Source organism: Pterocles gutturalis, unplaced genomic scaffold, assembly GCF_000699245.1.
Source record: "Pterocles gutturalis isolate BGI_N339 unplaced genomic scaffold, ASM69924v1 scaffold22682, whole genome shotgun sequence".
NCBI lineage: Eukaryota > Metazoa > Chordata > Aves > Pterocliformes > Pteroclidae > Pterocles > Pterocles gutturalis.
Genome location: NW_010108472.1, coordinates 31,435 through 49,431, shown reverse-complemented (window position 1 = coordinate 49,431; position 17,997 = coordinate 31,435). Strand labels below are relative to the sequence as shown.

Sequence of the window (17,997 nt, the reverse complement as noted above, 5' to 3'; positions counted from 1 at the left end):
CCCTACATTTTCAAACATGTGTTTGTAAACAGCTAAGAACCATTTTGCTATTAGAAATTAATGTGTAAATATCTAGTGGTACTAGATGTTAGCCACTAAATGATAGATACTTCATAAAGTGCAGTTAATATATTGGTGTCTAGTGCTGATAGCAAATTGGTTCTGAAAGGCCAAAATTTGTTGGACATTTTGCCTCCAGCAATGACTAGTAAGAAGTATGCATAACATTCTAATATTCCAATTCAGAAAAAATGTTGATATGTTTTGTATCTAACTAATGCAGTTTTATGTTAGATAGTTCTCATTTTTTCATGTTTTTCCATTATTCACAGTCTTAAGAGGAAATATTAATGTTTGTAGGAATAAAGCACATTTCTTTCTTTGCTAATCCATATTTATTGTTTTTGCTTTCTTATTTTAAAAAGCCCCACAGAAGTAGAAGCTTGTTATCTTCTTATAATTTAGAGCAACTATTCAATGGTTATGATAGTATTACAAATATTTTGGACCTTTCACAACAAGCAGGATTGTGACCTTCACCTGCTCTGGCAAGCTGCAACATCATTATATAAATATCAGAGACGGGTTAAACTGAGGTCTGGTTTTACTAGATGCTTATCTTTATTTTGCACTGAGAGTAAAACATTGTGATCAAAACAAATGCTTCATGTTGAAACTAGTCTTCTCTTACCAAATTTGCTGCTCTCTTACAGGAGAAATACCTTCCTTGCGGTCATGAAATGACATTCTGTATTACTAAATTCAAACTGATCAGCAAGTTCTAAATTCTTTCATTAGGAAACATCTTTTCACGTATTTAAGAAACAGTATAAATTATCAGGTTTAGATGGGGAGAAAAGCTACGATATTGATATCTGCATATTATTTGAAGAACATGTCAGCTGTGGTAAATGTAAAGCTAAACTTGGGTTCCAGATGTCTCCTGTTTTCTGATAGTTACTGTAGTAAGTTCTCAGTTTGAGTTCTGATTTAAATCTCCATGGGGAAAAATGCCAAGAAGCAATTAGTGCTGATATGTAATTTAAAAATTAGTTTTATTTGCTGAAAAAAAATTGTAGTGATTACTGGTTTATTTCAAAGTATATAAGAAACTCCTAATGTAGTTAAAATGAAAGTGACTATTTTTGAATTGCACAGTAAAGTTGCCTTATGAATTAAGACTGTTGTGTATTTTTTGTGTTAATGGTTTGGGTTTTTTTTCTTGCTTTTAGTTATTGGAAAGTAAGTAGTGAACTTTTTAACAATGGTGCTCCTACTGGCCATTCATTTCGTTAAGACATCAAGAAATTTTCTCTGTAGGGTTTTTTTTTTTAAAAAAAACCAAGATGTTCTTTCAAAGTAAATATAGCAATTCTTAGATCACTTTAACTTTGCCAAATTTATTTTGGGCCTGAAATATATGCCTTATGTAATTTCAACTTGAATATGCAGAGCTGCAGTTATGATTGTCCTGCTGGGATCATTTCAAGTGTAATTTGTTGATAACTATTTTCTAATTTCTTTATTATTATGACATAAATTATCAAGCTGCTTGGAGATAATAGCCCCCAGTAAATGGTTTTGACAGTTTACTCAGCTTAAGTGTAATTTCAGCTGAACAAAAATAAGTTTTGGATGCTCTTTCATGTTAACAAATGTCTGAATGCAATTTGTATATTTTTCTCATATATGGATATTAATGAAATTCTTGCAGCATTCTTTTGACCTTTGAGTTACCTATTTCTGTTTTAACAGCTGTAAACTGCTGTATAATTTCTATGAGAAGTGAGATGATGTGGGAGCAGAACAGCAGGTTTTCTTTGTTTTAAAACGTTCAAAATATCTTACTGCCTACAGTAAACAAGGCAAGATGTATCAAATCCACTGTAGTGTCAATAATACTTGGCGCCTAGAAGATTATTAGAAGCTTACTTCGTGCCAGAGAAGTAGAAAATCTGGGTGGAAAATGTATGAATCATCTCTCTTGTGTTTTTTTTTTGTTGTTGTTTGACAGTTGTTCTTGCAGAATTTTTCCTTATCTTTTGTACTTCAAGAAGTTATGAGACTTTAACTTCTTTGGGAAACTCCCTTCAGATTGCACTAAATGTACTTACTGAGTCCTGTCATAATGGTGCACACAGTGTTTCAGTTACTGTATTTACAGGATTTTTGGATTAGGCAAAAAATAGCTAGGTACCAATAACTACAGATTCTTTTTATATCATTTTGTGGGTAAGATTTGTCCCTGTAGTAGAAATCAAGTTTGTTCACCTGTCTCTGAAAAGCAATGTTACTGTAAGAATTGGTTCATTTAGAGTGAAGTAGTATCTTTGAGAGAGCACGTTTAAATGACACTTCTCAGATATGTGGCTGCTTCAGCTGTCTATGCCATTTAACTTTGGAAACATTTTCAATATGCTGGTTCATTTAGATTGAGGAATAGATTTTCAGATAAAGTAAGAAAGAATAACTTGTACAGACCTGTACTTTTAAATTCAGTGACCCAAGCAAGGCTACAAATTTGTCAAATCCTAGCCTTTTTTTCTTTTTTTCGGTATTCCTTTTAAATATAAAATTTGGCTAATTAGTGGCTTTCGGGAATAATCATGTAGCTAGCTGAGAAGTGAGAAATTTTTACAGTCAGAAAATTACAAAGAGGAAAAGTAATGATTCCGTGCATGTGTTTTGGAAAGAGAGATGAAGCTTGTTTAAAAATAATATTCCTGGGATACACTTAGTGATATGTAAACTTTAGGCTGCTAGAGCACATCTGAAGGAATGTGTATCTGCTCTGCCTGCCTGAAGTCTGTGTGTTCAGTTACATATTTGTTCATTAAACAATACATGTATTTGTTCTCTGCAGAAACATGATCAGGGACAAGTTCTGTTGGATGTAGTCTTCAAGCATCTCGATTTGACAGAGAGAGATTACTTTGGTTTACAGTTGGCTGATGAATCTACTGATAATCCTGTAAGTTGACACTGTTCTATAAGTACGATTTTATAAATCATTATCAAGTTCATCACTGTGCTCTGTGTCATTTTTAAGAGAAGTAAATAGAAGCCATTACAGTATTTTGCCATCTCCAACTGTGTCATTTGAGTGGGTCAGTATCACCTTGTAGTTACAATAAGACTAAATGTTAGTAGTTACAAGTTTGGAGTAAAATGTTGAGATCTATCCTTACAAATATACCTTAAAAGGATATTGCTTGTTTTATTGTAACTGTTTACTTGTCTGCATGATCATTGTCAGTTGGGATAAGAATAGTAACTATTTTTAATTTTTTTAAATTTCTTTTTCATTAGGACTCTCAAAAAAATTAGGGTTTTTTAGATTGGCCTGTATGGTATTTTTGGTTCTAGTATAGATACCTGATAGGTCTTTTAATGGTGCTTCATATAGTCCACTATTTGACAAGGGCTGTCATCACCTTAATGGAAAAAGAAAGAGACTCCTTTGAAACTGAGTGTTTATAATAGTTCATGTGCTTTTGTTGGAAGGAAAATCCACAGAACTTTGTAAATCACCAGTAGAATCTAAGAGCTCCAGCTGTAACATTCAGTGTCTGTAGTAGTTACAGCTGTACTGCTGAGATCGTGATTGCTTCAAGAATACTCCTTGAATATTTTTATAGGTATCAAATGTTCAATACTTGTTTTAAAGTGCAATTTAACTGAGTATTATTCCTTATAATACAGTCCTTTACCCAATTGTGTGTCACAGTGATGGGATCAAAAATTTATTACTTAACTGTAATCTCAAATGGTACTTCCCCCCCAAAAAAACGAACCAACCAAAAAAAAAAAACCCTGAGGGTTGTCAGTCAGCTCTGTGCATTTATCAGATATGTTGGATGTTTTGAAAGAGTCTTGTATAAAATTCATGTGTATCCCTGGTTGGAGAGTCCTTTCTTAAGCCTTTACATTTAGTCTTAAAAGTTAATTTATCTCGTGTAAGGTGTGTTTTTTTTACTTAAGACCCTCTTTAAGTTGTATCAAACGATCTCTTCAGTTCCTCTCAAGTCGTCTACTACAAGCATACAGCATTTGGATGTAGTCATCATTATTTGTTATTCCCAATGAATAAAATGACTCAGAACTAACTTCAGATCCATAGTGTGTGTTAGGTAGTTCAGGTACCTCTGTGTGTTTGCTTCCTCTTCCCTCACCTGAAAAAAAAAGCCCTGTGATAAATGTGAGGTGGTTACATGCTGTACAATGTTAAGTCTCTGTCACTTCATAGCAATTGTGGTCACATCACTGTTTCCTGAGGCTTGTGGGCTTGCACTGCAAGGCGGGATGAGGAATCAAAGTGTATTTACAACAAAGATAGACTTAAGAGTTAGCTGAGCTATGTTGGTACACACAGAGTCTGCTGGGTTGCCGATGGGGAGTGGTTTAAACAACTTGTAGGGCTTTCCCAAGAACCATACTTCTGTTTGGAATTTGCAGTGTTGATTTTTATAAAGATCTGTCTCTACTTCCCCACAGCAGCATTCTCCTGTAGAGATGATCAAGACGGTGGCTATTTGCTAAAATTGTTCTGTAGTTCTTAATCCAGCAGGCTGAGTGCTGAGCCTCTGGTTTTCGAAATCCCAGTTAGTGGTTTACCAGAGATGGCGCTCAGGCTGACAATTTGAAGAGAATCTGTGAGCCAGTGGGATTGCCCCCTGGATGTGAGAGTCAAATGCAGAGTCAAAAGCAGGGGAACTAGTTTAAGCAAATTAACTTCTGAATTGCATAAATTAGCTTGCTTATAGCTCTTCACTGCCACAGTTTGTTCACCTTAGATAATCAGTTCAAAGAGTAGCTGAAAAGTGTTAAACACGCCGTAATGAGTTCTAACCTCTCCGGCTCATGTGACAATCATAGAGCCAAGTCATAGTCAAATTAGCACTGCAAGAGACATATCTGGACAACGTAGGTTAATCTCAGGGGAGGAAGAACGATAGCAATTGTTGATGATAATGTTGGTGTCTTTCCAGAATCAGTAACAAGACTTTGTATGCCAGTAAGACCTTTTGGTAAAAGACCAAGTAAAAAGTAAGAGAAAAGCAACAGTTTCTTGACATGTAAGGCTATAATTTGTATTTTTTTTTATTTTCTAAATATGGTATTATAATTTGTCTCTTTCCAGAGGTGGTTGGATCCAAATAAACCTATCAGGAAACAATTAAAAAGTGAGTACATGTATGTATTTGGTCAATTCATGTATCATTATTATGCTATTTTTCCAGGGTACCTTGATTAATAGAAATAACTTTTCTTGACCGTAGGAGGATCACCTCACAGTTTGAACTTCAGAGTTAAGTTTTTTGTAGGTGACCCAAACAAGCTCCAAGAAGAATATACAAGGTAGGTCTAATTTATTTCTTTTTCTAGAAAGCTTATGTTTAAGGAGAAAACTATAATTTTTTTTTAAGGTATAACATGGAAGTTGTTTTTTAAATAATTTTTGTGTCATGTGCAAGCTTCTAATTTTTGCCTAATAATTACAGATATGAACCATGCAGTTGCACCAAATCTGTGTAACAAAAAGCCTCTGTGAATAAGTTTACAAATTTATATGCAAAGTGAAGTAACTACATGAATAAAATACTACCAAGTAGGAACAGAAAAGAGAAAATAGTGAAGAGAGGAAAAACTTAATCCCACTGTTCACCAACAAATGCAAATTTAAGCTCAGTGTGAATCCAGATAGGAGGCTTGTGAGTTGCAATTAGTCTCTGAAGTAATGTCTCAAATTTTCAGTATTCTTAATGAGTTGTGGTCCTCTACGTAAGTGGCATGATTTGACAGTGGAATTTTTGGATGTCAGCCATTCTGAAAACAGGTCAGCCCCATTCGAAAAACGATATTTAAATTGTTAAGGATAGCTTTAGAAACACAAGTACCAAAACTGTGAAAATTTGAGTCCACATTTGTTTATGATTTCTTTTGGTTTGTCATATTTTGGACAAAATTTTGCAAACATCTACGCAGAGGGAATTTACTAAAATAAGTCCCAGAGGTCCTGGATCAGACTTTGCTTTATTGAAATATTTACCATAGAAAATTTGGCAATTTGCTACATCAGAATAATGAAAAATGTGTTGTTTGAGTTAAAGGGCAATATGTAAGATTGTCCTAAGGAGATGGGAAAAACAGTAAATGTTGTTCATTGTGAAGTAAAGAGAAGGGAGAACTGTTTACTTTAAATGTTATGCTGTTAATTAAAAGGTATAAGTACAGCATCCTTTTAGATGAAAAGTAATGTATGATTGCTTTATCTGGGTCAGATCTGCCTTTTTTGCTAATAGGCCTAATTGCCCCTGAGAAAACTCTTTTGTATTTGGAATCATTATAGAAGAGAGTTGTTATCTGTGGGGTTTTTTGGGGTGAAATTAGGATGCTGTGTCACAAATATGGGGTCCTTTTGTGTAATTGGTATTCCCTTATAAAAAAAAGAAAAGAAACAAAGCATGAACTTCTGACAATTCCAGCTTGAGCTGAGACTTTTCAAAGATGCTCAATTTTCGTAAATTTTATGAAAACAGAGGTATGAGTAGACATATGAGGCAGTATGAATAGATGGGAAAGGTTCAGTGCAAGCTTCTGTCCTGTTAGACTTCTGCATTTGTGTGAGGGAGGCAGGTTATCAATGCCCTGGGTCAGGAAAGGTCAGTGGGAGCTCACTTTGTTTTGGAGATTTTAGCTTTAGGAACTTGTCTTGGTAGGAAATGAAGCTTCATTAGTTCTGGTTTTGGCAGAAAGACATGCTTATTAACGTTGAGTCCAGTTAGCAATAGTGCTGTCTTACCCTTTTCTAGACATAGCTATATAAGGGAGATGAAAACACTGTAGTACAATGTCGCCTTCATTGTTTTAGCTGAATTTGGTGTGCAGGCTTTTTCAGATCTACATTCCTAAAGCTTCTATTGAGTCCTCATTTTTCTTAATAATATGCGAGGCTTCGGTGTTCAAATGGGGGTGCTTAGCTAACAAGCCTTCACTGTTAGCTGAAAACAGGGGACAGAAAATGAACTCTACTTGGTGTTCCTTAATCATGAGGACCCTTAAGTACCATGGAATATTTCAAATAAAGCATTACACCAAAAAAAGTAAAATAAAATGAAGGTGCAGCTGCACTTAGGGAATGTTTTGATCCTACATTTTTGCAGCTATAAATGTTAACAGGAAAAATAGGAAAACTTGATCTGTTTAGTATATTTGTGAAGAGATGCTCAAGCTAAGCATGTGAAGCATATCCTTTTAATATATAAATCTAACTTTTTATTTATTACATTTTTTTAAGAGGTAAAGAAATTTTGCTTTATCTGTCACTTTTTTTTGGTTTCAATATACATTTTAAAGTGGAAAACAGAAAAGTATTTTGAGGTCTCTACGTCCTGGCTACTGTCTCAGTCATAAAATCTTGAGGTTAATACCTTAAACTAAGCTTCTTGCCATTCTGGTCAGTTAAAGAACCTCTAGATGGTTTTGTGGGAGTGGAACAGTGGGCTAACATCTTTGCTTGTCAGTTTGCAAGTGTTTTCCGTCATTTTCTTTCAAATGTGGAATGCTTTACCTTTCTGCTGTATTTATCTTGTAAATGATTGGATTTCTGTGTGTGCATTTGTAAATGTTTGTGGAAGTCTTTAAAGTGGTAGTTAATCCACTTTCTGAAGACTATACAATTATGAGAAATCATATTACGTGTAATAAAGTGATATATTTTATTTTCAATTTCTTAGTGCAAGTTAATATGTTGGCAAATATTTAATGTTTGGTTTCAGTCAAACTTGAACTAAGTATTTTTAATAATTTTGATGGGTGTTTATAATGAATTAGTATGGCTTACACTCTACTCTCGAATCAACTACAAGATGGAAACCAGATGATCTTTTTTATAATAATAATAATAATGTAGGAGGTCCCAAAACAGAATACATTTATAAGAAAGCACGAATTATGTTTAAATTTTGTACTCGGTACAACCTTTTTTTTTAAAATAAAAAGGCATTAGAGCCTAAATGCTACACCTGCTTTTGTGCTCTGTTATAAGGGGTTTTTGCTTTAAGTTTTTGCTGACATTCTGCAGTCTCAGGAAGTCTTGTTTGTTGCCCCAGTTCGATCTGTCTCAGTGGAGGTTTATAGCAGGTGTGATTTGCCACTTAATATCAACATTTATACTTTGAAAATATCTAAAACCTTTGAGTGAAATAAGAAGGAACTAAAATGAATGAGCTAAACATTCATTCTGAGATATTAACAAAATATTTTGGTTTTTTGGGAGAAACAAAGTAATTTAGAGGGAAATATGTTGCGGTTTCAGGTTTGTTTGGTGGTTTTTGAGTCCTAGTGTTTCTGCTGCCACTGTTTGGTGCGAAATAGTTCTTGTTTTAAAGTGTTAATCTTTTCCTTTTGCTGTTCCATCTCCTTCCTGATTTGAAAGAGTGGACATGGGAAAACTAGATGATTTTCTAAAACAAGCTTTTCTCACATGATAATTAAAACTTCAGGAGTTCAAGGGAAGTCAGTTGGAAGGCCTTGGACATAATAGAATCCACAGCTTTTATTTAAGAATGTAACTCAAAAATACTAAGAGTAATTAATTTAAATGAAAACAGAGTAATAACAAATGCTCAATGAGAATAAATTCATTTTATCTATGTGGAGTACAAATCATTCTTATTGAGGTACCTCCATACACAAATGCAAACTTCAACTTGTGGTTGCCATACTGAATAGTCCTGTTCACATTCATTCATCATGAAGGCACTTTGTTCCTTTTTTTTTAGACTTCATGTTCAACATAAATACTGGAAAATAAAATCATTTAGAATGTGAAATTTGCAGCCTTTTAGTGAAATATAATGTGTAACTTCATACCCTGTAACTAGTTTAAGTTACAAGGTTGTATTATTATTTTACTAATCACGGTTTAATTTCTTTCCTGTAGGAGTTTAAAAGATAGCTTGCAAAATATAAAGTTTTAGTTTTACACTAACTGAAAGCAAAATGCATTAAATTGGTGGAAAATGCTTACATAATTTTATTTTTAATTATAGTGTTTTTTGTTTGTTTCTTTAAATAAGGTACCAGTATTTTTTGCAAATTAAACAGGACATTCTTACTGGAAGGTAAGGCATTTTTGTTGTCTTGAACATTAAATGCAACTTTGATTGAGAAAGTTAATAGTGAGGGATTTTACCTGCAAAAATAAAAATGTATTTAAAATAAATTACTGCTTATGCAAGTAGAAGTGTTTATACTATTTATCTGTCCAATTTGTGCATAGAATGCGAAAGATTAGGCTTTTCAAAATAAGCAAATTTCATATGAAAAATGTAATTTTTTTTATTTCTCATTTTAAAACCAAAACAAAACAGATTGCCCTGTCCTTATAATACTGCTGCTCTTCTGGCTTCCTATGCTGTTCAATGTAAGTATAATTAGTATTCATGTACATGTTAGTACTGAAATGTATAAAAAGTAGCATTGATTAGTTTCCAAACAATGTAGTTTGTATGGCATTGTATTGTGATGTTTGTGGACATGATGCTACTTTTCTCATTGTTAAGGAAATATGGTTGGTTGATTGGTCTCCCCCAGCATGTTTTGCTGAACTAGATATGGAAAAAATACTCTGCTTTCCCTCTTCAAACCCAGGCAGTTAAAAAAACCCAAAAAAACCAAAAACCAACCAACCAAAAAAAAAACCCCTCAGAACAACCCTCTTCTATTTCTCTGCATTCTGAAGTGTGGGGTTGTTTTGTGGTTTTTTTTTCTTGACAGTGATACTAAAACATTTTTTTAGATACTTAAACATTTTTAACCTACCATAAAGTGAACCTCCAGATAGTTGTGGAGAAGGGAATTCCGGTCATATCTGGCCAAAAAGTTCAATACCAGTGTTGGCAATTTTAAGGCATCCATTGAGCAGATAAGTTTTGAAGACTCTGAGATCAAGTCCTCTTCTCCTCTCTCCATTTTCCTTCTTAAATTTAAATTGTTCAGTGAAAAAAAACTCACAACAACCAACCATCTAAGGGACTGTTCAGCACTTAGTTCTTGAAATCTGTAATTTTTCAGAAATTCAGTTCTATAAGCAATCCTGATATATCCCTCTCTATTGGTGTTTTTCTGAAAGATCCTTACATCTACATTTAGTACTATGTATACTTTGTACATAGTACTGGAGAAATAGCGTTCATGTTAACCTTTTCAGGGAAAAAATGTGTAGTAATGTTAATGTAATGTTTTATACATAGTTTGGTGGGTGGTCATCTTTTTCCAGATCGATCAATAGAGCAATTTCTGTTAAACAAAACTCCCAAACTCCAGCTACTTGGAAATAGAGATGTACTGCAAGTGCTGTCATGCCTTAGGGATTTGTCTTGTAAGAGATGAAGTGTTTGATAATGAAGCAAGCACTTTGAAAAGTTTGTAACATTTTAAGCTTTTCAGAATGCGGTATGTTTATTTTTCAAATATTGTAGAAGTGGTGGGTATGCGCAGTGCATTGTAGTTCCATTTATATAAGAAATTCTGTTGCACTTAAATTCTTCAGTATGTAGTCCTCTGTCTAATAATTTTCTGTGCATGCCTGTCACTAAACTCCCTGGTTTTAGCTCTTGGGATTCTTTATAAATACATGTAGATAGCAGAGGTAGATCTCAGACAGTCCTCTATTCTCTGTGGTGGTTTTTAGCAAGGCATGCACTCTGTTATGAAACCTGATCCCATTTTCCAATTTTTAAATTATTCAAAATAGGATCGGTTTCTCGCGATGTGAGTGCCCCAGACAACTTTCCTACCTTCCCCTCCCTTGCTTATCCCTGACCTGCATGAGCTCCTTCATCCCTCTTGTCCATTCTTCCATGCCCCATAGGAGTGTCAGTAGGCCCGCCCAGGACCCCACGTTTCCCATGTGATGTTATTTATCTGGCACTGTAGATCTGTTACGTGATTGGAGATAGTTAAAGCTAATTTTTTTTTTTTATTGGAGTTAGAAATCCTCAAAGCCTGTATTTTTAGGAAGTGTTGTTTATATGTTTTTTATTCTGACAATAAATGTGATTTTAATTTATTTAGTATAATTTTAAGAAAGTGTTAGCAATTATGCAAATCCCCTTTTTAGTAGTTTCAAGTGAAGTAGTTTCGGTGTAGGTATATGTACGTGTACATACAATTGAATGTACAAAAAATATTTTTCTAATGCTTCTGAATATTTATTGGTACAGAATGAGTTGGTGGTTTTTTTGCAGATGCTAAATGAAGAAATAGGAGTTGTAGTGTTACAAATAGATATATTGTGTAATCACAGGAAAGCAAGCAAAGGTAAAATAATCAAATACCTTGAAGTGTATTATTTAGTGCTAGCCATTATGACAGCATTTATTAATTAATTTGTGTATTTAAAATTAAATGCTTTATAGACTTCATAAGTACCTAGTCAAAGCTCTTTTTAAACGATTTCCACAGTGTTCACTGGGAATGTGACTGTTTATTCAAAAGGGAAAAGGGGAGTTCAAATGTCTTCTCTATTTTTGTTTGCTGTAAAGTATGTGGGAGCAGACTCTTGTGAATTTGGGGGCATTGCACAATGCCAAGTACATCAGTGATAAACAATAACCTCTCTTTTTAATATTTTAGCCGAGCTGGGAGACTACAACCATTCAGAAAACTTGCCAGGCTACCTCTCAGACTATTCTTTCATCCCTAGCCAGCCTCAAGACTTTGAAAAAGAAATAGCAAAATTACATCAGCAGCACATGTAAGGATTTACAGCAGAAGATATTGACTGACTTTGTCAAATCCTGACTGCTGGTGCTGTGCTATTATATAAAAACTGAGTATTTTGCCTTAAAGGTTTCTGGGGTTTTTTTTGTTGTTTTTTTTGTAACAGTACATTTAATGTGATTTTTTTTTTTTTTTGGTAGATTGTCTGTATAGTAAGTACCATTGATACTCAGCACTGATAGAATATCTATGACAGAATGACAGGGAAAAGTGAAAAAATGAACATGTTAAAGGTACACTGAAACCAGTATTTGTGTGTTAGGATATTAACTTAGCAGAATATAATTTCTTTAAGAGTTTTTTTCAGTCTTTGAGAATGCTCTGTGCATAAAGGGTTTGTTTTCATGGTGCTCTCACCAGTAAACAAGAGTTACTTTAGAAGTAACAAAGTCCTTTTCTTCAATATCTGCTCTTTCCTGTGTGCAAGTCTGTGACCTTTAACTGAAGAGGAAAAGGCAATGAAGCAATGGAAAATATTTTTTTTTTCAATGTGTAACATTGTGGTACTTTTTCAGTGATGGTTCCTTGGTGTTTTAGATCTTAAGTGCTTTTTGTTATAGCTTACATTTTGTTAAATTTAACTGTGTTTACAAAAACATTTGCTTAATTGGGGCATGGTTTTGCCTTAGAAAGTACTGAATGTTATGTTACATTTCAGTCAATGTCTTAGCAATTTCTGTTAGATATGGTAAAGAAATTAAAGTGACTTGATGGTAATGTAAGGGTGAACCTTGGAGAGAAATAGTTGTTACCAATACAAAATACAGGACTGCAAAAATAATTTCCAGATTCTAGAGCTCCATAGACGTTTAAATGGTACAGTCCATTAGAAGTAAAACGTGCATTTGCAAGCTGTGTTGTGGACTCTTGTTAAGACATTGTCTCTATGGAAGCACAAGGTTTTTGTTTTAAAATTTCTGGGTTACAGTCTGTTTATGGTGAGAAGGAAACTTAGATTTCAGGGTGGGAGTAGAAGTAGTAAAATGAATGCAGGTTTTCTGTTTGAGCTCGCTAGGGAGCCTCATGGGGGGTTATGTTAGGATGTTTCTGATTTAGCTTCTCTCTTTCAGAGGGCTGTCACCTGCAGAAGCAGAGTTCAATTATCTCAATACAGCACGTACCTTAGAACTTTATGGAGTTGAATTGCACTACGCAAGGGTAAGTTTGGATGTAATGGAAAAATGGATTTATCTGAGATTTATGGAAAAATAAATATTTATTTTTAGTGAGCTTTTCTGGCTGCTGCTTACAAGAAAAAAAAAAAAAAAAGAAAATAATTATTGTCTTGTTAGGTACCTAACTGATTTACTAATTTCAGTAGCCACTGTTTCACTGTGGTGAGGGTGTTTCTTTGCTTAAATTTGAACTGAGTTACATGTGTGTTATTCAGGTTGAGCCTTGTTGGCCTGAGTGCCAGTTCACTTGGCTACAGGTAAATAAGAAAAGTGTACTTGTTGAATGTGCTTTTGATATGTAAGGATCTATCTGCTTTGGAAAATATTTAATTTGGTTCAGATTAGAACCAAATGATAAGCCATTGTCATTATGTAATATGAGCTGTCATATGAGGTGAGTGTGCTATGATTTCATATAGTGTCAGTTTCATCTGGTAAAGCAAGTAGCTTGAGGTCTTGACTCAAATGATCTTAACCTGTTAGTACAGTGTTACCATTTCTGCAAAGCCTCAGAATATAATTATTTGTAGTAACTAAGACGCCTCTGTTTTTTAAATATTGTCCTACTCCCTAAGGTTAGGGAAACTTGCAATAGAATTTGAAATGTATCCCACTTCACTGCTCTCTGTATCCTGCTGTTGCACACATATTGAGAGATCTGTAGCAGGTGTTCGATTAGAGTGCAAAGATATTTCAGGAAAAATGTGCTATTTAAATATGCTTATAATATTATTTGTTTTAGAATCTGTCCTCTCTGTGTTCTGAGATTGCAATTTCCTTTCAGGTAGGAATTTAAGTTGCTGGTTGCTTTTAGTGTAGCAAATGTCAAGCCAGTCTGTTAGTGCTGTTATTTGTAATAAACTGCTAGAATACTCTATATTGTGTATTTCTTTGAAGTTGGTTTAATTAAGAAATTAAAATTCTGTGGTATCTTACAGAGAACTCAGATCAATCATTTGGGCTTGTCCTAACTAGGAATGAATAATTTAATTCTTACTTGTCCTATCAAAACAAATTTCCTTCCATGTTAATTGAGGTCTGTTTTACTATGATATTTGTGTATTTAGAGAGAGATGAGAATGAATATATATGAAGTTTCAAAGATATTTATATTGTTCTTCAAGTAATGTTCTCTTTTCTTTTAAAGGATCAGAGTAATAATGAAATAATGATTGGAGTGATGTCAGGTGGAATACTAATTTTTAAGAACAGAGTACGAATTAACACCTTTCAGTGGTAAGGACAACTGTTTAAGCTAATGTTTGGTATTTGAAAAAATATTTTTACTGCTAGCAGTGTCACACACTTTAAAAAAGACTGAAACTTAGTTGTAGCATATCAAGTTGAAATTATTTACCTTCTGATGTACTATGGGTAATTTTATGATGGGGTTCTGTCCTGTTCTGCATGCTGTGCTTTTGAATGATTGTGGTGCAAACTGTAATGAATTTTAATACTATTTTTTTTTCTTCTGGAGTTTGTAAGCATAGTTTATATTTAACTAACTCTATAGCCAGGGCCAGTCTTATGGTCTAGCTCACACTCTTTAAAGAGACAATTGAGAAGTATGAACCTGGAGAATAATTGCTCTTACCTGTTGTGTCACTTATAACTTAATTGCACTATGTGTGTTAAATTTAATGTAGGTATGGCACTTGAGGATAAATGAGGTGGAGCATTCAGGATATTGTCATTCTCTTCATCCATAGCTAACCATTTTCATGATAAGGATCAAATTTCAGAAAATACTGTCATTTATTTTTCTTCTTAACTAAAATAGTTTTTAAAGCTGTTCTGTAAACGCAGAGTTATCCTCGTTAAATATGTTACTCTAGTTATCAGTTGTCTTAAGTTGGGATCCTTTTCTTATTTATTCATATAGTAAGGTGAAAGACCTAAGAGAAATCCTGTTCAGCTCTATAACTAATATAGAAGCACTCTATAACTTCTGTAGTGTTCTACAGACATTGTCACCTTCCCCAGTGCTTTTTTTAGTTGCCTCAGAAGTTACTTTCCCTTGGTTTCCTTTGCCTGTTTGGAATCCACTTTGACAGCCTTACTTATACCATATGTTGTTAAGTATGCTGTAACAGCATTCTGAGTGGACAAAGTCAGCCATATAAGATTGTCATAATAGACACTATTTTACCAGGCACAAAAGCTGTTTGCTGTAGAAAAATGATGAAAAGTTTTGCATTTTTCATTTGCTACTGATTTGCATTTTCATTTGCTACTGATGTGTGTGCTTGGGCAATGCAGCACTGGACTTCTCTAAAGTTCTTGGCTGGTCTGTCATCTTCATATAAACAGATTAAATTGATTAGCACAATTGAAACTGGAAAAACTTTTCTCTGAATTCAAACTGATACAAGCACTTGAAATCATTGGGTTTTGTTGTTTTCTGTTAGCACAGGGGAAGATCGATTACCTCTAATCAATGACTTGTTTTCACTTAGTAAGTTCCCTTGCAGAGATTCAAGATGTTGATCACAGTCTTGATCTTTCCTGCAACCCACTGAATTTCTGAGACATTCTGTTTTTTTGTGATAGGCTTAGTCTCCAGTTTTGTTGTAGAATGTTACGTGTCCTGTGGTTTGCCATGTTGAGAAACAGTATGAATGCTCAAATTTCAGTAGATTGTCGGAAGGAAGAAGATAAAGCTATGACATAAGTGTTACCCACAGCCAGATACAATTGAACATGGTAAACATTTTGCCTGTAAGCATTCGAAGACGAGTAAGCCTTAGGCACTTCCAGAGCATGTAAATTTTTGGTCTCCGTCATTAGTTGGGTAAATTAAAACTGGATCTTGCAATGATAAGTCTGGAGCTACTGTACTAGTCAGTAGGACCTGCCTTAATTATAGTGACATGTTCTAAGAAAGATAACCTTTATCTGGTAAGAGTTTTGAAGTGTTAGAGCCATTTCTGGATTAAGGCTGCTTTATAAATGCAATGCTGTAATAATCAGGAAGGTTTTAATTCAGGCTGCTTTTACTGCAGTTATTTTTGGGAGAATACTAATAGCAGAAAGAGGTGCTATAAAAGACACCAGTGAATTACTGAGTATGTACAATGTAAGTCATAATTAAGCTACGTGTCTCTACTGGAAGCTAAAGGTTTCTGTGAGCTCTGCTTCATGTTGTTTGTGTGCCAGGGTTGCTGATCTAAATTCTTAGTGTGTTTTTCTGTGTGTGTAATTACCTAAATAGTTCTTCTTTGTATTCAACCATATCAGCTGACATCAGGGATATTAATTTCTTCCTGTGAAGACTATTGTACCAGCGTAATGGCTCTTTACAAAACAAACAAACAAAACCCAAACCCCACCACCACCCTCCTCCATTTTGTCCTATTATAGGCTTTCTTTTCCTGTAAGTAAGGATCTGAAATATCAGTTCTCACCATATAGCTTAGTAGTATACCTATTACCTTATTACCTTCCCTTTTTATCCATAGTCATGCAGCTGCTCCAGTGACACCAGTACCGATCCTTTTTCTTCATGATTACACTTATTCTTGGTCCTGTGCAACTGGAGCTGTGTAATGTCTTCCCAGTGCTTTATGGCTCCAGTGAATGTTTAGATATCCCTTTTGCAGCACTCCTGAGCTGAGTTTTGAGACAAGTGAGAGGACAGACATGCATGTATGTGAGAAGAAATAAAGGCTTAACTGTGCGGATCAGAGAAGAATCAAGTAAAATGTTTTTGCCCTCTCCCTCTTAATTTGGTATTATATCTAAATTACATATTGTGATCCTTATGATCATGTGGAGAAATGAAACAGGAGGGAGACAAGGCAGGAATAAGTCAAAGCAAAGGAGACCGCCTTTTATCCAGTGTGTCTTAACTTGATCTTCCTGTATTGTGGGTAATTCCTCTTTTCCCCAAACTGTACTACCAGGCACAGAGATCTGGGCATCCAGGGAGTAGATCTTGCCCTTGAAGACTGAAGGAGAGGAGTACCTCAGCCTTTCCTTTGTTACTAGATCATATGTTCAGCAGTGGAGGCACACTTTCCTTTGCCTCTCTTTTGCGGTTGGTGTACCCCTGGAAAGCTTTGTTGCCTTTCGCATCCATTGCCAGTTGCAAATACACTTGAGCTTTGACTTTCTTAGTTTTATCTCTGAAAGCCTAGGTAGTACTTCTATGTTCCTCCTTGGTCGTCTGATCCTACTTCCACATCCTGTACACTTTGATTTGTGTTTGATCTCAGTCAGCAGTTCTGAGTTCATCCAAGTTAGCCTCCTCCCATGCTTGCATCTTTACTAGCGCATCAGAATTGTTCTGGCTTGAGAAACTTGTACTTTAAGATTGGCCGCCTCTCCTCCTATGCCCCAAAAGGCAGCTTCCAAGGGATTTTGCCTACCAGAGCTCTGAACAAGCTGGAGTTTCTTCTTCTGAACTCCAGGGTTGTTTCGTCTGCTGCACTCCTCCTCACTTCCCTCAGGATCTTCAGCTTTAGTTAGGTGGGTTAGGTGGTCTTGGGTTGACGGTTGGACTTGATGATCCTTGAGGTCTTTTCCAACCTTAACAATTCTATGATCTTATGATTTAGTATGTCTGAGATGACTGGAGACTGGAAAATCATACCAGGAAAATATTATCGGTGCCTGCCTGTTCTTAGCTTTTTCCTTGATGTGTACACCATTGCCGACAGTCAGAGAAGGGAAACATAGGAAGACATGACTTTTGCTTTGGCTGAGTATGGATATTTTTATTTAATGACTAGCAGGGTATTAGCAGTGCATATGAACTCTCTCTTATCTGCAGTATTTTTCAAAAATAGCTGAGATTCAGCTTTGCTGAGTCATTTCTTTGTACTTGAATGGTGACTCTTGTGTTGAGTTAGACCTTTTTGGCTAATGTTATAGTTTTGAGTCTGTTCCAAATGGTTTCAGGCTTAAAAGGCAGCTGACCTCACTCTGCCTAAATTATGGGGTGAGATGAAAAAAGTGTGTATAGCTTTCATCCTTATCATTCTCCTTGAGCCTGTAAATCACCAAAGGCAGTAATCTCTCTAGCAGAAGAGGGGGG

The 17,997-nt window shown here is 34.9% G+C and overlaps 1 protein-coding gene across 1 annotated transcript in view; it reads left to right on the top strand.

Annotated features, from left to right (window-relative positions):
- The window catches only part of PTPN4 (protein tyrosine phosphatase, non-receptor type 4 (megakaryocyte)), a gene marked incomplete at its 3' end in the record, with an annotated part of 53,424 nt that overhangs the window by 4,009 nt on the left and 31,418 nt on the right, over positions 1-17,997 (top strand). Inside the window, exons 2-9 of the mRNA XM_010072657.1 lie at positions 2,864-2,971; positions 5,141-5,183; positions 5,280-5,358; positions 9,081-9,125; positions 9,375-9,427; positions 11,641-11,761; positions 12,858-12,945; positions 14,110-14,198. Coding sequence (XP_010070959.1) covers positions 2,864-2,971; positions 5,141-5,183; positions 5,280-5,358; positions 9,081-9,125; positions 9,375-9,427; positions 11,641-11,761; positions 12,858-12,945; positions 14,110-14,198 — 626 coding nt within the window. The remainder of the gene's footprint in view (positions 1-2,863; positions 2,972-5,140; positions 5,184-5,279; positions 5,359-9,080; positions 9,126-9,374; positions 9,428-11,640; positions 11,762-12,857; positions 12,946-14,109; positions 14,199-17,997) is intronic.